The sequence below is a fragment of the Triplophysa dalaica genome, chromosome 3, assembly GCF_015846415.1.
Source record: "Triplophysa dalaica isolate WHDGS20190420 chromosome 3, ASM1584641v1, whole genome shotgun sequence".
NCBI classification, from domain to species: domain Eukaryota; kingdom Metazoa; phylum Chordata; class Actinopteri; order Cypriniformes; family Nemacheilidae; genus Triplophysa; species Triplophysa dalaica.
In genome coordinates, this window is record NC_079544.1 from 11,849,567 (window position 1) to 11,869,288 (window position 19,722).

General features: G+C 38.1%; 2 protein-coding genes across 3 annotated transcripts; both read left to right on the forward strand.

The window, feature by feature from the left end:
* Positions 1–225: 225 nt before the first annotated feature.
* On the forward strand, positions 226–2,807 carry LOC130418115 (uncharacterized). Its single transcript, XM_056744081.1, has 6 exons — positions 226–500; positions 572–742; positions 817–1,080; positions 1,715–1,807; positions 1,966–1,980; positions 2,223–2,807. The coding sequence occupies exons 1-6, from the start codon at positions 443–445 to the stop codon at positions 2,366–2,368; spliced, it is 747 nt and encodes a 248-aa protein (XP_056600059.1). The 5' UTR covers positions 226–442; the 3' UTR covers positions 2,369–2,807.
* Positions 2,808–4,344: 1,537 nt separating this feature from the next.
* Positions 4,345–19,395, forward strand: xrn1 (5'-3' exoribonuclease 1). Of its 2 annotated transcripts, none has more exons than XM_056744094.1 (42): positions 4,345–4,547; positions 5,638–5,870; positions 6,087–6,184; positions 6,806–6,915; positions 6,990–7,100; positions 7,213–7,298; positions 7,417–7,504; positions 7,636–7,804; positions 8,215–8,282; positions 8,398–8,529; positions 8,644–8,710; positions 8,823–8,928; positions 9,038–9,127; positions 9,496–9,652; positions 9,755–9,874; positions 9,966–10,135; positions 10,565–10,682; positions 10,787–10,882; positions 11,002–11,102; positions 11,357–11,488; positions 12,163–12,325; positions 12,501–12,614; positions 12,718–12,816; positions 13,035–13,150; positions 13,365–13,511; positions 13,579–13,668; positions 13,901–14,036; positions 14,124–14,180; positions 14,274–14,406; positions 14,514–14,583; positions 14,791–14,974; positions 15,242–15,337; positions 15,468–15,560; positions 15,642–15,728; positions 16,195–16,272; positions 16,376–16,507; positions 16,681–16,831; positions 16,979–17,133; positions 17,295–17,408; positions 17,491–17,590; positions 17,666–17,823; positions 17,928–19,395. In XM_056744094.1, exons 1-42 carry the CDS (start codon positions 4,473–4,475, stop codon positions 18,204–18,206), a joined length of 5,079 nt encoding a protein of 1,692 aa, XP_056600072.1. In that variant the 5' UTR covers positions 4,345–4,472; the 3' UTR covers positions 18,207–19,395. The 2 variants fall into 2 exon arrangements, with proteins under 2 accessions (XP_056600072.1, XP_056600073.1); XM_056744095.1 differs by having other exon boundaries at positions 15,245–15,337.
* Positions 19,396–19,722: the final 327 nt, after the last annotated feature.

Genomic DNA, 19,722 nt, shown 5'->3' on the forward strand with positions numbered 1-19,722 from the left:
ATGATTTGGTTATATAATCCATTTAAAATAATAACAAACATAAACTTAAGTATAGCCTACAGCAACACAACCCGTCACGAGTGTATTGGTAGAACAAAAAGTCTGAACTCAGTTTATTCATTACTATTATTGTTTTCATAGCTGTTAAATGTCAACTTCAGGTCAGTGTTTGTAGGCTATAGACGTGAACCCGTTGTGTGAGACTGTGACCCTCCTCAACAGTCTTAGCCAATGACAAGCAAGAGCTCTCACTGTCTCTTACATGTTTAAGCCAAACATACTTGTCTGGTCTTGACGCTGTTGCTCTGGTTCATTTTTTGCTATTTATTTATTTGCTGGGTTGGGTTAATGAGTTTGATAAAAAAATAGAAACTGAAAGAAAAGTTACTGACGAAGCGACCTGTTCGACACTCAACCTGGTGGAACTTTTTGTTTCGAAGAAATGATCTTCGTTTTAACTCTCGCTTTTCTCATGGCTCTGTCCTGGGGTCTCCCAAAGGGTGAGTCTTTTATCCTGTTATAATCTTAAATAGATGTTTTATCTTTACTCTGTGAATCTCCGTTGTGTTAGATATAGTAATCCAGTTCGAGCGCAGTGTATCGATAAACGGGACAATCGTGGAGAGAATCTCTATCAATGGCGCTTCTGACAGCTATTTAAAGGGGAAGAGCGCCAAGCATCCCGTTGTAAGACCCATTCAAGATGACGCCCTGAGGATAATCATGAAGCATGCAAGCGCAAGTAAAGTATATTTGTGCATAAATTACATTTTCACGCTGTCATTTTGTGGCAATGAATACACCTTTAACTTTCAGATAATGGGACCTACATACGTTTGAGAGAATGCACGCTACGGGGCTATCAAGTCTGCGGACTGTCCGATCGGGTTCAGTTGAATGGCAAAGATTATCTGACGTTAGATCCAGAGGCTGTTTCGTGGACGGTGTTGCTGCCAGAGGCGAGTGATATAAAGAAAATATGGGCGCTTGAGATTGAGCTGGCAGGTCATGAGAAAAGTCATTTGAAACAGGAGTGCGAGGAGTTTTTCAAGCAGATGAATGAGAATGGGAATCAAGAGGGTAATTGTCGTGATGTTTTCTTTTGTTAAAGATTTGAAATGGATTTGAATGCATGCCTTTACACAGAGCAATGTTAAAGTTCATAATTGGGCTATGATGAAACCGAGTCAACTTTTATTTCTTCACTTAACTAAAATGAGTTCAAATATCTTACCAAATTAAGCACATTTGTGACCCTGGACAACAGAACAGTTTTTTTTTACATAATACGAAAGCTGAATAAATACGCGTTTTATTGATGTATATGTGGTTAGCATAGGACAATATGGCTGAGATACAACCGTTTAAAACTGTGGAATCTGAGAGTGCAAAAAATCAAAATGTTGAGAAAATTGCCTTTAAATTTGTTAATCACGGGCACTGTGGCGGGCCATCCACTCACAAAAATATATATATTTAAGGTAGGAAACGTATTAACAGACTGGTTTTGTGATCCAGGGTCACATTTCATCAAGGTCCCCAACAAAACATTTACAGAAATTGGCATGTTTATTGAAGATAACATACTTGAATCTGGGTACAGAATTCATTTAATGTGTTTTGAAAGACTTGCAAAGACATCTCTATGTTTGCAAGTATGCAATTGCTTACGGAATATGAATTTAACATTTACTATGTGCTGAACTTTTTTCAGAGCTTGGTGTTTTAAGAGTGATTGCTCCAGTTTTTGTCACATTACTCTTTGTTGGATTTGTTTTTACAAGCATTCTTATCTTCAAGCGACAGGGTGAGTATACTGTAATCACATGCTTTGTCACATGCTGATGTGTGACAATTGCTCACTTGCCATATTATTAATGATTTTAAATTTACATGTTAAAGTAATCTAATCTTGAATTAACTATGTAGCTCAAATTTATTCTCTTCCTCTTTTACTTTATACAGGTCAACACCCAGGTGGTAAGTCAAATGTTTTTATTGTTGCAATATACAGATTGACAAAAGATTATATACTCACCTTGGTAGAAGAGCCCTTTGAATTGGACATATAGTACGTTTTGTGTTTCTGTGGCTTTGTGGAATTTAGGTATAATCATCAATAGACTATAACATTAAAATATAAAAGTTATTTGAAGTGCACAAAAATGTTTTTTATGCTGTTGTACTTTGATTTTATGCTGTAATTGTATGGGTTCCTCTAGGTGTTATAGGATCAATTATCCACTACCCAGCCCATTATCTTGAAGTTCCTATCGCAGGACAGAGCGAAAAGAGCAGCTCTGACATGGGGACAAAAACAAAACAGCAAGTTCTACCTGTTCCCAAAGGTCTCTTTCAGCAGAGTTGAGTGAAGTTATAATAAATCACCAGACCTGCCTTACCACATTCATCTGGATTTACTGGCCCTCTGTATTCGGAGCTGCTATAAAAATAGCTCTATCTTCAGGCTCTTTGTGGTTAGATTAAACTCTTTTTTTTGAATATTTTCAGAAATTAGATCCTTGATACAATCTTGAAATTAAAATGATTAATTCAAAAGTGATATATTGCTGGAACAAAATTATTTCTGTATATTATTGTAAATTACAAGTCTTTATAATATTAAGATTATGAATCATATGAAAAATATTATTATCATGTAGATGAACAAATAAATCATGTTTTACCAAATTGTGTGTTAACATATAGGTGATATAATGTTTAAATGCTAAACATTTTCTTTTATTATCACAAGCTTTGAATGTATTGTGACGCAAAACCATGCAAAATAAACGTCAACGAAATGAATTAAACCATTCTTCTTTGCATTTTCTTAATTAATGTGTTTCCTTGATAAAAATTTGCTGTCTAATGAAATGCAATATCGCTTAGTTAGGACATTTTTTGGATAATGCTGCCAAATAAACATTTTTTTATTATTTTTTATCATTATATTATTTTACTAATTTGAACAGTTATGTTTACATAATACATTGCTGAACCACAGCAACTTTGGTTAGCTATTTATTATTATTTGGGTCGCAATATTTTGTCTCTTAGCCTCATATTACATCATGGCCCTAGTAGACTTTCTTTTAAGAATGTGTTGATCATACGCAAACTCTGAAAGCCCGTTTCCCCCAGGGTTGGGAATTTTTTTTAGAATTAGTAAGTCATAATAATGACTTTGTATCTCATAATAATGACTTAGTATCTCATAATAATGACTTAGTATCACATAATAATCACTTAGTATCTCATGAGATACTAAGTGATTATTATGACTTAGGCTACTAAGTCGAAATTTCGACTTAGTATCTCATTATTATGAGATACTAATATCTCATTATTATGAGATACTAAGTCATTATTTTGACATATAATTCTGAAAAAAGTTCCCAACCCTGGCGGAAACGGGCTTCCATACTCCTCTAGGCAAGGGTGTAACTTTGGTTTGAGAAGTGGGGGCACAAAATGGGGGAAAATGTTTTTGTTTTGTCAAAATACCCATGTTCGGCGTTGTTTTTCATTGTTTAAATTGATTGAATCATGAAACCAAAAGGTGTTTTTATTGTGTAGCAAAATGTTCATAAAGGGGGGAAATGCGAGTATTGACAGAGAAACGGAGGAAAACGTGTCTTGTAAACCTGAATCTGCTTTTGGAAGGAGACGAGCCAGATGACTTTCTAAAATGGTTAATAAGGTTTAACGTACCTAAACAACAACCAGGGAGGCCAACGTTTCTATCAAGCCTTGTCATAAACACTACTGTTAAAAGAGTCCTTATTAAACTAAAAAAAAAAAAAAAAAATCACGCATTGTGTGTTTCTACCCCATAGAAGCCCATAAAAAGGAAACCGCTTAACATAGCAAACCGAATCACAATCACGTAAAAACTAATTTCTATTAAATTCAAATCAAAACCACGTTATTGAAAACAATCTTTAGGTTATCTATTTTAAAAGCGTGCACGCGACACGCGCATCGACAAATTGTATGTGTCCTGCATTTAAAAGTGAGGGGGACACAAACGGGATTTTGGAAAGTGAGGGGGACAGACCCCTGTCCCAATGGACATTACGCCCCTTCCTCTAGGGGTTAAACATGCAAATACGTGATTAAACTGAACTCAACTTTATTTATATGGCGCGTTTTACAATTTTCATTTTTACAAAGCAGCTTCACATGATCTATATTTTATTTTAAATAGTGAACAGTAAAGATCAAATTTTATAAATATATGTTTTTACTCACATCTATCGTGCAGCTTCCCGGCTTCTGTATCGGAACGCTGTTACAATATGTGACATCATGCGAGTTTCCACACGGACGTTTTTACCGGCTGGAAAGTAACAGCTCATACAGAAACAAAACCGACGGAGCTGGCGACGCCAATCTGTGAAACTCTACTCATATTGACTTCTTTTTAGATTTCCTCTACATTATTCTTACTCGAAGAGTTAAGCGAAAAGATGGGAGTGCCCAAATTTTACCGATGGATATCAGAACGGTATCCGTGTCTGAGTGAAGTGGTCAAAGAGCATCAGGTGAGCTTGTTTGGCTAAATATAAAAGGCCCGTATATATCATTCACACCTCTGTGATCGAAACCTCAGACTTTACACTAAACAACGAAGACTAAAACTGTGATTTCATAGGCGTAGTTACTAGCCATGATCTAAAAACAACGAATTATATCCTTCTTTTTTGTCCCGTTAGTGTAATGTGATGTAAAAGGGATGTGTTTCAAAGCCCAGTGAATCGCCTATCTAGACAGTATATTTAAGGGATCGCATGCGCATTACAACGTTTGGTTAGAGCAGCCAATCACAGTCAGATGTGTTAAATATTTGTTCATCTACGAATGAGAGAGCAAACCCTCAAATCAGTTGCAGTTCTTGCTATTACAGACCATGCAAATTTACTGTCCTGTATCACGCTCTTATATTGGATCATAATATATATTTGGCACAAATTCGTTTAGTTTTTAAAAGCTGAGAAAACATGATGTACCACCAAATAACATTCAAGAACAGATCGCAACAAATTGTAAAACATGGAAAAAATTAAAAAACGCCTTTGCTTCTAAACCTTTACCAAAGGTTACGTTAATTTTCTTTCAGTGAACCTGACAGGTGGCAAGAAACAACAGGAGCTCGGAGACAGTTCTGAGCTGACAAATACAATGTTTTAATATCTTTCATTCGTCAAAATATGAATCTATAATTAGTGAATGTAATTTTCACGTATTTTTCCGCTTTAGGTCATGCTTTTCTTATTAGACACAAAGTTACATTGACCATTATTTTCTGTATCAAAGTTTCTTTACTGTCTTGTATTATCTTAATGTTTTTTTTTTTTTTACATCCCTCATAGCACACATACATGTGGCAGACATATTTTTTTTGTTTCCTCGTCTGTAATACGTCTCTGAGACATCTGCTGTCTGATGTCATATAGACATCTAATAGATGCCCGTAATATGTTTCTAAGACTTTTAGCGGATGTGTTTAGACGGCATATGTTTTCCAGATCTTTAGCAGACATCTTATAGCCGTAGCTGTGCTTGCTGAGTTAGTGTTTTACCAACACCAGGCATTTAGATTTAATTTTCTCACTTTTGTTTCATTTATGACAGATCCCAGAGTTTGACAACCTTTATTTAGATATGAACGGTATCATCCATCAATGTTCCCACCCTAATGATGAGGATGTTCACTTCCGTATTTCTGAGGAGAAGATATTTGCGGACATTTTTCACTACCTGGAAGTGCTCTTTCGCATTATTAAGCCCAGGAAAGTGTTCTTCATGGCGGTCGATGGAGTTGCCCCCAGGGCCAAGATGAACCAGCAGCGTGGACGAAGATTCAGGTATAACGGAACAGTTGAGACCGTCTGTACATTCACATACACTCAGCAGATGTTTTAAATTGAATATAAAATTCTTTTTCAGACCCACATAAATATTTTTGTATGTCTATGTTGTTCATGAACAGCACATTTTGCTGTTTAAATAAACATGACATATATAACACAATATTTTACTAGCACTGTGTTAACTTTAGTTTATGTACGTGTTTCTGGAAGGTCAGCAAAAGAGGCAGAGGAGAAAATTAAAAAGGCTTTGGAGAAGGGTGAAGTTTTACCCACAGAGGCCCGATTTGATTCTAACTGCATCACTCCTGGTTTGTATGCATCTCTATTTCTCTTGTCCTGTGCTAATCATAAAAGATCTGTGATCCTTTTGCGAGCCTCATGTTGTTTGACAGGAAAGACAGAATCTTTCGAGTGTGTAATGTGTAATAAAAAAAATCTTACCTTAGAGAAAAAAAACACAAAGGAAAAATCCTGGATGAGGTTGTCTGTAATTCATTTATGGAAGGTTTAGGATTAATAGCCCCTGTACTTTATATGAAGTGAATGAGAGAAAAAAGCAAGAATAACAGCAAAATTGCTACATAATTGTGATCAGGTAAACTGTTGTATGTTTGTTCCTTTTCGTTTAATTTTTTTATATTTATATTTATTATTATTATTATTTTACTAAAAAAAGATTATTGTAATTACTGTTCCGTTAATCCAAAAATAGTAAACATGCTTCAGAAAGTAATGAATAAAAATATATTTTCATTTTCAAAATTGCTAACAAAACTTGCTATTGCGAAACTGTTAAAGAACCAAGTTGTTATGGGTTGCTTGATCCAGAATCATAAAATTCCTTACTATTTACATCTGTATGGTCTTACTGTATGAAGATTTCTTATGAAAATTATGTATGTCTTACGTATTGGTGTTTCTCTCCATAGGAACGGATTTTATGGCCAGGTTACAGGAGCAGCTTAAATATTTTGTTCACAATAAACTGTCTACAGATAAATCATGGCAAGGAGTGAATGTCTATTTGTCTGGTCATGAGGTGAGTTCATAAGTTCATAGCTTTGTGTTGCGTGTCTGTTCATGTCTTAGTTTTTGGTACCTTTTTATTTATAGACACCTGGTGAAGGAGAGCACAAAATCATGGAGTTCATTCGTTCTGAGAGTGCCAAACCCAGTCATAATCCAAACACGAGGCACTGCCTGTACGGTCTGGACGCTGACCTGGTGAGAACCTTTTTGTTTGTATATGAGAGAGAATTCTGTGTTTCCATTGTGATCCTTTGAAATGTTTTTGTCTGTTTATTTGTCTGTTTATTCATTTTCTTCTTATTTGTAGATTATGCTTGGCTTGACCAGCCACGAGCCTAACTTTTCTCTCCTCAGAGAGGAGGTGCGCTTCGGAGGCAAGAAGTCACAAAAGAGGTGTGTGGTGTGCCGTTGTGGTGAGGGTAAACAGGCAGTGATATTTTATTTATATAAAGGGGCACGTGTAAGCGAGTTTAGGCCATGTATTAATAGTTGAATTTGGTGCAACCTCTAGGATAACAGCCCCCGAGGAGACCACCTTTCACCTGCTCCATCTCTCCCTTATGAGGGAATACATTGATTATGAGTTCTCAGAGCTTAGGGTAAGGATATATGAGCTTTCATTCTTTTCATATACTTTTCTCAATGCATGCCAGAACGAAGCTAAATTATAATGATGCCTCTGTAAAGATAAAGAGTTTGAATCAACCCGATATAATTTAATCTGCCTCAGAAAAAGATCACTTTTGAGTATGACTTGGAGCGGATCATAGACGATTGGGTCCTAATGGGTTTCCTGGTGGGAAATGACTTCATCCCTCATCTTCCTCACCTGCACATTAACCATGATGCTCTGCCATTGCTCTACCGAACTTATATCAACGTGCTGCCCTCCCTAGGCGGTGAGTCAGCGTGCATGCCGTTTACAGAGAATGCGTGTGATCATTTTTGTTTATGTAGAGGGATGTTTCTTAAAAGGAACAGTTCACCCAAAAATAACATTTCTGTTATCATTTACTCACCCATCAGTTGTTTTAAATCCTGTATACATGTCTTTGTTCTGTTGAACTCAAAAGAAGATGCTACACAGGTATGGGGCACCATTGACTACATTAGAAGGGTTTTACCTAATATAGTAGTCAATAGTGCCCCAGAATTGTTTGATTACAAACACTATTCCAAATAATTTGTTTTGTTTTCAGCTAAACAATTAAACTTGATATGATGATATAATGATATCATTTTCATTTTTGGGTGAATTGTCACTTTAAGAGGGTCAAATTCAGTGGCACTAATGAATGTCCTTTATCAGGCTACCTGAATGAAAATGGTCACCTCAACCTCGGCCGTTTTGAGAAGTATATGGAGAAGCTCTCAGACGTGAGTGTTTGTTTACATACACATTCTTGCATTGTAGAATACTACTCTATACATTATTTTACTATTACATGCTTTGTCTACCCCATGTCATTGTCATGCGCTTCTGTTTTGTCAGTTCGACCGAGAGCACTTCAGTGAAGTGTTTGTGGATCTGAAGTGGTTTGAGAGTAAGGTGGGGAACAAATACCTGAACGAGGCAGCTGGACTAGCGGCTGAGGAGGCTGATGCCAAAGTTTTAAAGAGCAAAGTAAGAAACATACTATTAAGTATGAAGCCAGTGGGTTCACATATGAGATGTCACTTTAATTGCTGTAGACCACACAAACTCTTTGATAAAGTGCTAATTCATGGATGCTCTCAGTCTTCAGATGATTCCCTGTGTCTTGCTGCTCTTGATGGAGTTAAGGTCACACACACTTCTGGAAAAGGTATGCACATTGTGGTTCATATACTGTCTTTATCTGTAATTGTTCAATGCCTGTTATTAGAGCAAAGTGGAGTAAGACTATAAAAGAGTTTATATTTCCCACAATGCACCAGAAGGCACAGAAGAGGACGGTGAGGATGACGACATGTTTGAAACAGAGTTTCGCCAGTATAAGCGCACTTACTACATGACCAAGATAGGCGTTGAAGTCGTCTCAGAGTGAGTCTTCGTTGTTTTAAGTGGGCCAATAAATAAGTAGAGGATGTGTATTGTCTTTGTGCATCTGAAATTGAAATGAAAAGTCTTGTTTTGTTTGTTCATCTTGCAGTGAGTTTTTAGCCAATCAGGCTAAATGTTATGTGGAAGGTATCCAATGGATCCTCCATTATTACTACCATGGAGTTCAGTCATGGAGCTGGTGAGTGTGGAGCAACTCTGTGTAATAACTGTATTTTTATTTGCTTTGAAATGTCAGATAACGTTGAGCACTTTTTTTGTGCAGTTTGTCTATGTGTTAATAGTGTGTATGGCTTTCTTTCTTCAGCAGAACACAAAAGAAGATATTTTGTAGAATGTTGGTACCCGAACAGTGGTGGCACCCATTCACTTCACTGTTCTATGGACGCAAAACTAATGCTAGTGAATGGGTGCTGGCTACCAACATTCTTGAAAATATCTTTATTGTGTCCTGCAGAAGAAAGTCTTATAGGTTTGATATGACAGAATTGTCATTTCCGGGCAAGCTATCACTTTAAAAGATGTCTTATTTATCCAATATTTCTACAGGTATTATCCGTACCACTATGCCCCATTCCTCTCTGACGTGAGAAACATCTCTAGCCTCAAGTTGACCTTTGACCTGGCCAAACCCTTCATGCCTTTTGAGCAGCTTTTGGGCGTCCTGCCTGCAGCTAGCAAAGATCTACTTCCACAGTGTTACCAGGTGCACCTCATATCAATGTTATTCTGTGTACATGTTCACCATACTCGCCACTCTCATTCTTAATACTCTTGTTTCTAACCGGCTTGCTCTCTTTTGTTGTAGCACCTCATGACATCATTGAGCTCAACCATCATTGAGTATTACCCACAAGACTTCAAAACGGACCTGAACGGCAAGCAGCAGGAGTGGGAGGCCGTAGTGCTCATCCCATTTATCGATGAGGTGCTTAAATGCGGTCACCCTGTATCTCATCAAATCTGTGATGGTGTCTGTGTGGTGAATGTAAGGTGTCATGTTTTGTGTTTACGTTCAGAAATGCTTGTTAGCAGCGATGGAGCCTTGCATGCTTAAACTGACCCCGTCGGAGAAGGCAAGGAACAGACATACTGAATGTGCTGTGTACTGCTTTGATAAAGAACTGGACTATACCTACGACTCTCCTCTCCCCCAAATGTTACCCAATATCATCCACTGCCGTGTCAGGTATGACCACCTCACACTCTGATATGTATATGCCAATTTAACCAATGTTAATGGTGCTGTGTATACATTGAATACATTGTGTATACAGAAATGCAATATAATATACATTACTATGTGTTCAGGGGTGTATAAAGGCCTTACATAATGAAGCGTTATGTTTCCCTTTTCTATCTTCATACACACACCGTGGGTCCCCTTACATGGATTTCGCCATTTTTTTTCTACAGTAGCCCTAACGGACAAACTGCTCTACAGAGTATCTTTCGTAAATACATTACCTCCTTCGGCAAACAAGTATAGCACGACGACATCTTAGTTCTGTGCAGCCAATGTGGTGCTTCCATACAACGAAAGTCAATAGGGGTCTGTGTTGTTTGGTTACCAACATTCTTCAAAATATCTTCTTTTTGTTCTGATGTCTGTTTCTAGGCAAACGCCAATCCCTCTGGATGCATGGCATGTGTCTGTGGAGCACGTGGGCTGCAGAATTGACAGGGGAGCTCTTTATTTCTGTGGCTTCCCCACCTTACAGCACATCCGCCATAAAGTAAACAAAGCCCTCTCTGGCTGCAGATAACAGATTATTGTCTGATTAATGAAGAGCTCTGTTGGGTTATCACAGGATTAACACAGATTGTCTCTCTAACGCAGTTTTATAAGAAGAAAAGTGGGGTGGTGGTGTTTCAGCAAAGCAGCAGAGGAGAAAACACGATACTGGAAATTTTGCCAGGCCAGCAGGTGGAGCAAGTGAGCACTTTATTACTTTACTTTAAACTTTGAGCATGCCTAATCTTTATATTGGAAACTAGTCCAGAAAATTTAGTTTTTTGCAGTAATGGGGTAAGGTGTGTTTTGCTGTGCCGCAGGTAGACGATGTTGCAACTTTGGTTCTGGGAAAGTCTTTGTTTGTGAACTGGCCTCATCTGATGGAAGCTCGAGTTGTAGCGGTTTCAGATGGAGAAACAAAGTAAGTCCATCAAGAATGGTTGTGTAATGGACAATAAACTGCATCATTTTCTGTTGTGCTGGTAGTACTCAGTGGTCCCTGTCTTCTCACATAATCTTAATAACCTGAGCTCCATTTATTTATTGTTAAGTTGGATAATGTTCAGTCACCACTTCAGAATGATGTAAGACCGGATGCATTATAACTGTACATTATCCTTCAGATAAATTATCTTTGTGTTAGGCTGTTTAAAGTGTCCCCTCGTTTCTTTGTAGGTTTGCTTTAGAAGAACAGCCAGGATCACAGTTGCTGTATATGGATGACATTCCACCCCCTACTAAAGTGACCCATCTGACCGATAAAGAGCAGAAAGATTGGATTAAAGAAGTACAAGGCCTGTCCGAATAGTACGTAGCTCTATATAACATTACATTTGTATAAGTAATTGTAAATTAATGTGTTGACTAAATGTGTCAGCTAAGAGTATGATTTGCGTATCATAGATGGTGTTTACATAATCAACACAAGCTTTTGTTGTTTGATGAGTAATGTAGTGACGGAAATCTCCAACTATAACAACAATGGATCACCATCTTGACATGTGTTTTTGCCAAGAGATCAGGGGATATACTAAAATTCCAATTGCAGATGTGTTTTGTTTTGGACTATGTCAACAGAGTCATATTGAACACGTCATCAATTATTCCCCATCACTCTTTCCTCTGTGGAACACAAAAGATATTTTGAGAGATGTCTCTGTGGTTTTATGTTTAGTTACAAGGACTTCGTTTGTGCTCTGCTGAAGAAAGAAAGTTGAAATGTTTGAAATGACATAAGGGTCATGGCGAATTTTTTCATTTGAGATGACGGGTATACTAGATGGATATGGATGAAGTTATGAATATTGCACCGAAAAATGGCACGTTCCATCATCTTAAACTCATCATCTTTGCCCGTAAATCACGCTCTACTATCAGTGTTTTTGAAAAATAACCAGTTACTGAATATCTCCAAATCTTTGAAAAGTACTCCGTTTTGTTTGAGGCACGTATAACAGATAAGACTTGTGTTTGTTTTTCAGCTTTAGCAAGCGTAAGGGCATTGTGATAGGTGACACAGATGTGGTGATATATGCCCAACTCCTGATCGGCAGAAAGTATGTCATTGGTCAAAATGGAAAGGTCCATTTGGAGAAGCAGTTTGCCAAACAGGTCCTGCCCTTTCCACACCAGACCATAGTAAAGGTAAATAGTTCTCTAGTCTATCAAATAAGACAGACTTTCCTTTTTTATTACAATTTAAACTTGTTTCTCTTTTTTTTCTGTATGTCCTAACTCTTCGCAATTTAATTATGTAGGAACAGTTATTTTAAAATGTATAATTATTAATATTTTATTCACATATTTTTGTGTACTTCAGGATATCAAAGCCTTTGACTCCTCATTGGCACGCTTTAAGACATTAGAGGAGCTGTTTCCTCCAGGAACATCAGTCTTCATGGTTGGAAACCCGTATTATGGTGCAATGGGGGATGTATGTAACTTTGTAACCTTCGGGCTACTTCTATTCGTCAAACATTTCTTTAAACTTTATTTTAATAGTTATTATTCATGTAGATGCTTTCTGTTGACTGTAGGTGCAAGATTCTAGTGATGTCATCAATGAGGGACGAGTCAGAGTGGTTTTCTCTGTACCGTGTGAACCTCAGCTTGATGCCTTAATACAGAACCAGCATGTAAGTCTTGGTTTTATATATTGCATACCACACCTTGAATTAATCCAGATATCACTTATATACAGTACATATTTCCTATGACTAAATCATTACTTCTCTATTGTGTTTTATTCAAATATCGAACAATGATCTGTTTTTGTCTTTAATACTTTGTGTTGTTATTTGTGTTAGTTTTTGTGGAGATTTTACCAGTAATCGTTTTTTCTTCATTGAATCAGAAATACTCTGTGAAGTATAGTCCTGGGTATGTTCTCGCCTCCCGACTTGGAATCACAAGCTACCTCGTCTCAAGGTTCTCCGGTAGCATCTTTATCGGAAGAGGATCCAAGAAAAAGTAAAAAAAAAAGAGATGTGAATCATACAGTGTTTGGACTGTACAGACTTGTAATCATTGCACAACTAATAAGAAACAGTTATGATGCAATTCTCAGTCAAACAGAACATATTGATGTTTTGATTAAGAGTAGAATTTTTTAACTATGAGTCACAACATTTCATTAAATAAGATGGCATTTAAGTGTTCTTGTTTTCTATTCCTCCCCATTCAGTCCTCATGGAGAGCAGAAAGTTAATGCGGGCCTTAATCTCAAATTCAACAAGAAGAATGAGGAAGTTCCAGGTTACACCAAAAGAACAGAGAAAGAGTGGCTTTACTCTGCTGCTGTAGAAGAACTTATAGCTGAATACCTAGAAAGGTTTGTATGTGTATTTATGGTTTTACTACTGCCTTGCATAGTATTTTAACAAATTGTCATCTTACAGATTTTCAGAGGTGTTTGACCTTGTAGCGAGAAACAGTCATGATGACGTCTTTTATGAGGATGACATCTGGCCAGGAGAAGATGAGAATGGGTGTGTTTTTTTTTCAACTCTTCTTTTCTAAAGAAAAGTTCTTAGTCAAGTGTGTATAGATTACACCAGACCATCTGTTTGGTAGACCAAAAATAGAATTTTCCATTTTAATTTGCTGTAATGATTGATTTTGTAAAAACATATTGGTTTATAGACATTGTAGTAATTGTTGCTAATCTGCTAAATTCGCCAACACACTTGAGCCATGTTGATGATGATATTTCTCTTTTAGGTCTGAGAAGATCCAGGAGATCCAAGCCTGGTTAAAAGCTCACCCAGTAAGCTCTTCATCTCGAACATCATGTGACCTGCAGATCCTGGACGCTGGCATTGTGGAGAAAATTGAGGAGGAACTGGAGAAAACAAAGGTTGAGACACCGAAAAACATTTGGATCCCCACAAGAGTGACTGTTTTGTTGCATATTTCATGTTGCGTTTCTCTCTATGGGTGACAGGTCAAGAAGATGAACAAGAAAGTGAGAGTGACAGTCAAGCCCCACCTGCTCTTCAGGGTATGTGTGTATGAATGTGTATGATGTGTTAGTGAGAGCATGCAAACGTTACTTGTTACTTGCAAACGTGTGTAATGTATTATTTGTGTTTAGCCTCTGGAGCAGCAACACGGTGTCGTTCCTGATCCTGATGCAGAATATCAACTATTTGATCGCGTGGTCAACGTGAGAGAGAGTTTCTCCGTTCCTCTTGGGCTTCGAGGGACTATCACTGGTATCAAAGGAGGTAACAGCATTCTTAAACACATTTATTGCTCAAGGAGTCTTCTCACGTTGGCTGGAGACCACCAGTTTTGTCTTGGTTTCTCATTTTATTTTGCTTTGGACTTTCAGCTGAACGAGAGACTGAAGTTCTGTACGAGGTGCTGTTTGATGAGGATTTCGCTGGTGGACTCACTATCAGGTACAGATGAGTTAATTAGTACCAGAGGCTGGAAAATTATGGATAGCATTACAATATTTGACCAGATAACACTATTGTGATATTTTCAAAATTGTTTTTCATCAATTATATCCAAATGCGAACTCGAAGCATGTGTACAATGTCACTGGTCAATGTAGTTAATAAAGAGTAAAGACATGATTTACTGAGACTGATGTTGATGTTCAGGTGCTCTACTGGGCGTGGCTATCGCTTGCCCCCCAGTGCCTTAATAAACCTGAGCCATGGGAGCAGGAAGGAGCACAAACTCACTGCCATTGTCAAACCCCAGCCCTCCTCATCCCATCCCACCCACAAAAGCCACCTGGGCGGCCTTAACCACTCGCCACGTTCACCGTTTATCCCTACACAGGTAACCGACACACACTCACCCCTTATCGCAGTTCACTCTGTCAACTTTTAGATTGTCCATTTGGTCATCATTGGAGATCGTCAAATAAGCCAACTTTAAACTTTTTTGCCACAGCACAACTTTCTTGTACTAGCCTTTTTCATTCATGAATATGTTGTTCGAATACAAATCCAGGCATTGCAAACCAGTTTTTTTAGTTACGTGAAAAGGAAGTTTGTTGTTTCGTGTGGGGATAATCTCTAACGGTGTTGAATTTCCTATTAAAAGCAGCAGAATGGCCGACAAGGTCTCAATCTCAGGGCTGACACTCAGGGCAACAGAAGCTCGCCTCATAAAGCCCTCAACCAGAAAAACCAACACAAGGTACGAACCCAACACATGGTTTGTGGATGTAAAAATATCTCCAAGTGGATATGGAGTAATGCAGGCCATTCTGCTCTGAAAGGCTGAAAGGTTATATTGCATTATATCACCGTTATGTCCGTTCCTGCAGGGCTCTGGCAATGAGAAGGAGTTCAGTAATGTATGGCAGTCTCTGCAGGGTACAGGAATGCCCCAGAACCCACCGGCTCACTGGCAAAACAATGTTAGTTTTCTTCCCATTCGGGATTGCAAAGTATTCATCACCTTTATCTCAACTTGAAATTGAGTGTATTTTTTGTAACAGGCTGGGAAAAGCAGTGGCTTATTATCACAACAACGACAACCAGAGGGACATAAACCGGACCAATACATTGACCCATTCAACAAACCTGTAAGGTTTTTGTTTACCATTTCTCTGTATAACTGCACACTTGTGTATCACATCCTCACGTCAATAGATCATAATTGACACTGATCTGACAAACAGCAACAAACACAGACATTTTATGTGGCCGTTTGGATGAAAAAAGTTGTCGTAACTGTCGTGTTCACACACTGCACAAACAAACCTGTCGAACATTGTACATGTTTTAAACACAGTTAACAAATCTATTCAGTTGTACAAGAATGACTTGTATTCTACATGTACAGTAACTGTAAACTGCTCAGTGTTGACAATAATGAGATGCAGATTGCAGAATAGATTTATGTATACTAATGAGGAAGGCTACTGTATGTCAAGCCGAAATGCATTGATCAGTCATGTTAAGGATGTTTTAATACTTAACCATCCTAGTGCAGTGGAATATTTCATTGTTTTAAATGGTTTATGTATGTTTTGAATGATGGATTTGAAGGGCGCAGGTGGAAATATTAGACTTCTAAAAAGAAATGAAGATCTGAATTCTACTCACTTACAAGGTCCTTCAAATAAGGTGACAAAACACACACACGCACATTCTCTCTATAATAACTATTATGCCGTATTCTAAAGTATGAAGTTTGCTTTTAGACCTCATGTAATGATTATTTGTACAGGTATCCACTGAATTTGAGGAGCTTATAGCCAATCTGAAGATTTCAAAGGACCCTGAGCCAGCTCAGCACTATCCGCATCAAGAGCCCAAGAGCCAATCAGGAGAGCCTCTGTCTCCTCAGTCCTTTGCTATGGTGAGCAATCCAAAATTCTCTCGCCCACAGTATTTTAAGGAATGTCTGTACTAAAAAGTGTAAAATAAAAAGAACCAGTGTACTTTCCTAAATTGTTTAGGTTTTTATTTGATGATGCAGTTGTCTTGCTGTTTCTTAGTCCAAATGTTTTACAAAAAATATTCTCTCAACAGAAGGGAACACTGATGTTGAAAGAAATGTTGAAGATCGACAGCTCTGGAACAAGTTCTTCTGCCCCTGAGTCTACTTTGCTTTCTGAAGGCCAGAATTCATCAAACCCTAACGTCCAACAGCTAAACAAGAGACGGTCCAGCAAAAAGCTAGGTACTTAACAGTGTCCAGCGTAGAGTTTACATTATCCAGGCAATGAACTATTTGGAATTTAATAGTTCTGAAACCTGATATAATTTTTATTGTGTATCATGTGAAGTGTGCTTTTTAAACAAATAAGGATGCTCCCTGCCCCAACAGCTGCTTGTATAAACACACCTCAGACCGAAACCCCACCTCCTCCTCCTCTAGCTGGCCAGCCCCCTAATATGCCCAGCATGGCTGCTGAGCTCGGCCGGGTATGCATGGGGCTCGGCATGGGACCTCCAGAGTTCGCCTTTCTCCGGCACAGACAGGTTGGTCTGTCAAACAACCTCTTCTCAAGTCTGTCTGATTTTGAGAATTGTGATTTTTCTGGTAGCCATATTTTTGTGACTTTGTGATTGTACAGAAATGTTTTTTGGATGTTTAATCGAGGTCATTGTAGTCAATACTCTTCCGCTCTTTTTCTCTATAGAATCTGATGGTGTGTCAAGTGAATCTGTCTAATGGTCTACTGGTCCATGGTCCTCAGTGTCAGTCTGAAACTGAAGCCAAAGAGAAGGCAGCTCTCTTTGCCCTCCAACGCTTGGTAACTCGCTAAACAAATTGTGACATTTGTACTAGATCATTCATTTATTAACTAAGAATGACATGTTCATGGTGTCCTACAGAACTCGTTGGGTTCATTCCCACTTCCACCTCCCATATTCCCTGGAGTACAGCAGATGAGGCCTCTTGCACCTCATCCCTCTATCTTCGGCCAGCCACCAGGCAAGTGTTTTCTATATCGAGTTTCTCTTTATATTATATTTGTTACTTCACACTTAATCTGTCTTTTCTACACAGGTGGTCTTTTGATGCCCCCACAAGGGTATGGACCCCTCCACTGGGGTATGCAACTGCCCCACCAGGGGAACCCATTCTTTGGGGGTACTTTCCCTGGCGCACGGGTCCCTCCACCCTCAGCAGCGAGCGGATCCCACAACCAGTTTGTTCCCCTCCAGGCAAGAACATTTAAATCCCTGTCAATGGTTTTTAAGTCTTTTTTCTATCGCCAAGGGTTTGGGTTGCACACTGATCTATTAATAACATGATACCATGTCTTCAGGTGACTAAGAAACGGGTTTCAGGGCGAACCAAGTACCAAGATGCAAAGCAGTTTTCCTCTTTCCAGGCCCAGAGCAGTGGACCTTCCCAACCAGCTTCTTCTTCCCCTTCAGCTTCCAAAACTCCCCCGCCCGGTACTGACAAGCCTACAGAGAAGCCCATCGCCACCACACCCAAAACACCCAGGCAAAGTGCCAACCCTCACACGCCTGGCTCTGCGTCCAAGCGGAAACACAGGAAGCTGGCAGTCAACTTTGAGGCTGCTAAAGTGACGGACTGAAATGACTGTGACTGACTAACTGTTTTACTATGCTGCCCATCACTCTTTAGCTCTCTTAATGATTATAGTTAGGAGAACAAAGAGTGCCATGTCAAAACATACTTGATTTAATCATGCTTGGTGAGACAAAATGTATTTCATCTCGGGCTCTGAGACAGTTCGGTATTTCTTTTAGTTGCCGTGTTTGGAGGTAAGAGTGCGAAACACTTTTACTGGTATTAATTGATGCAGCAAATTGATCAGAATATTTGATCATGGAAAAGGTTTTACATTAACCTCTGCTCTTTTGTTTTGACCCCATGTTAAATCCTTAAGCTTTTATTACATTTACTGGTTTCTTTGAATGCTGGATTTTAATATTCATAGTGCAATAATCATTTTTGTAGTAGTGGAACATTATGCACACACAATTTGGCACAAACCGCTGCACTACAACGTTTGTACTTGTACATCTGTATTTTTTTTATATAACACAGTGGTGAAGTCCAGCATGGAAGGACAGATTATCTTATCTTACTACGATGTGTTTAAACTATCGGTCTGAACCCTTGGATCCAGTTTTAGAGGCTGTTCTATTTATCAGAAGATTCTGAAACTGCTGAAAATTCCACAGACTTAAACTAGGTGAAGGAAACCAGCCCATTTTGTTTATTAGGTCAGAAACAACATGATTTACGTAAAATTGAATGTCTGTGAGCTATTGTATGTTCAAGATTTAATGTGATTAATGTGGGGGATGCAAATTTAAACATAACTGCCTTTCCAATGAGATGAGGTCTTTTCAAATGGGTTTCGAACATTTCAAACTAGTTTTTATTTTTGAATTAGGCTTTTTTATCTTTTTTCTAGGGGAGATGTTTAAGTTCTAGAATTTTTAAATGAATTATGTGTATTTAGATCTATGGATTTTATATGCAAAATTTTACAAGTGGGTAAATAGCAGTTAGTTAATATTTCTCTTTGGAACTATGTTGGCACCTTTTTTGTTTTTTTTTCATCTCTTCATATTTGTATCCCAAAAAAATCTCTTTTGTCCGAGTTTTAAAATGTTGAAAGTATGCAAGTAAACACTTTTATTTTTAAAAATATTGGTTTGTTTATTTAATGAATTAAAAATCTAAATAACCAACAAATTGACACCTGATTGGTTGGTGAGTGGTAAATAGACATTTGTTATAATAAACTTTTTGCTATCATAATGCATATTCTGTTTTTGTGATTAATAATTACATGAAAGCATTGGTTTCTTGGCACTGATGCAACATTTTGTTACAATAAGCACTAATACATTTATCTTATTGAGATGCACTATTTCACATTTACACATTTGGCAGACTATTTTATGCAAAGCTATTTACAAGGGCATACATTTTCAGTTGGTGTGCTCCCTGGGGATCAAACCAATGACTACCGTTAATGCAATATAATGTTTCTTTTTTATCCCACCTTTGTTTTTCAACCGTTTCGAGTTACTTGGCGAAGTCCACGTGGCCCCACGGAGGGCTTAAAGAGTGCA

What these genes read in the sequence shown, in the direction of transcription:
- LOC130418115 (XM_056744081.1), top strand. Translation starts at nt 443, where the DNA reads ATGATCTTCGTTTTAACTCTCGCTTTTCTCATGGCTCTGTCCTGGGGT. An exon ending in GTCCTGGGGTCTCCCAAAGG is followed by an intron (nt 501 to 571) that starts GTGAGTCTTTTA and finishes CCGTTGTGTTAG; the next exon opens with ATATAGTAATCCAGTTCGAG. An exon ending in CATGAAGCATGCAAGCGCAA is followed by an intron (nt 743 to 816) that starts GTAAAGTATATT and finishes TTTAACTTTCAG; the next exon opens with ATAATGGGACCTACATACGT.
- xrn1 (XM_056744094.1), top strand. Translation starts at nt 4,473, where the DNA reads ATGGGAGTGCCCAAATTTTACCGATGGATATCAGAACGGTATCCGTGT. An exon ending in TACTTCCACAGTGTTACCAG is followed by an intron (nt 9,653 to 9,754) that starts GTGCACCTCATA and finishes CTTTTGTTGTAG; the next exon opens with CACCTCATGACATCATTGAG. An exon ending in TACAAGGTCCTTCAAATAAG is followed by an intron (nt 16,273 to 16,375) that starts GTGACAAAACAC and finishes TTATTTGTACAG; the next exon opens with GTATCCACTGAATTTGAGGA.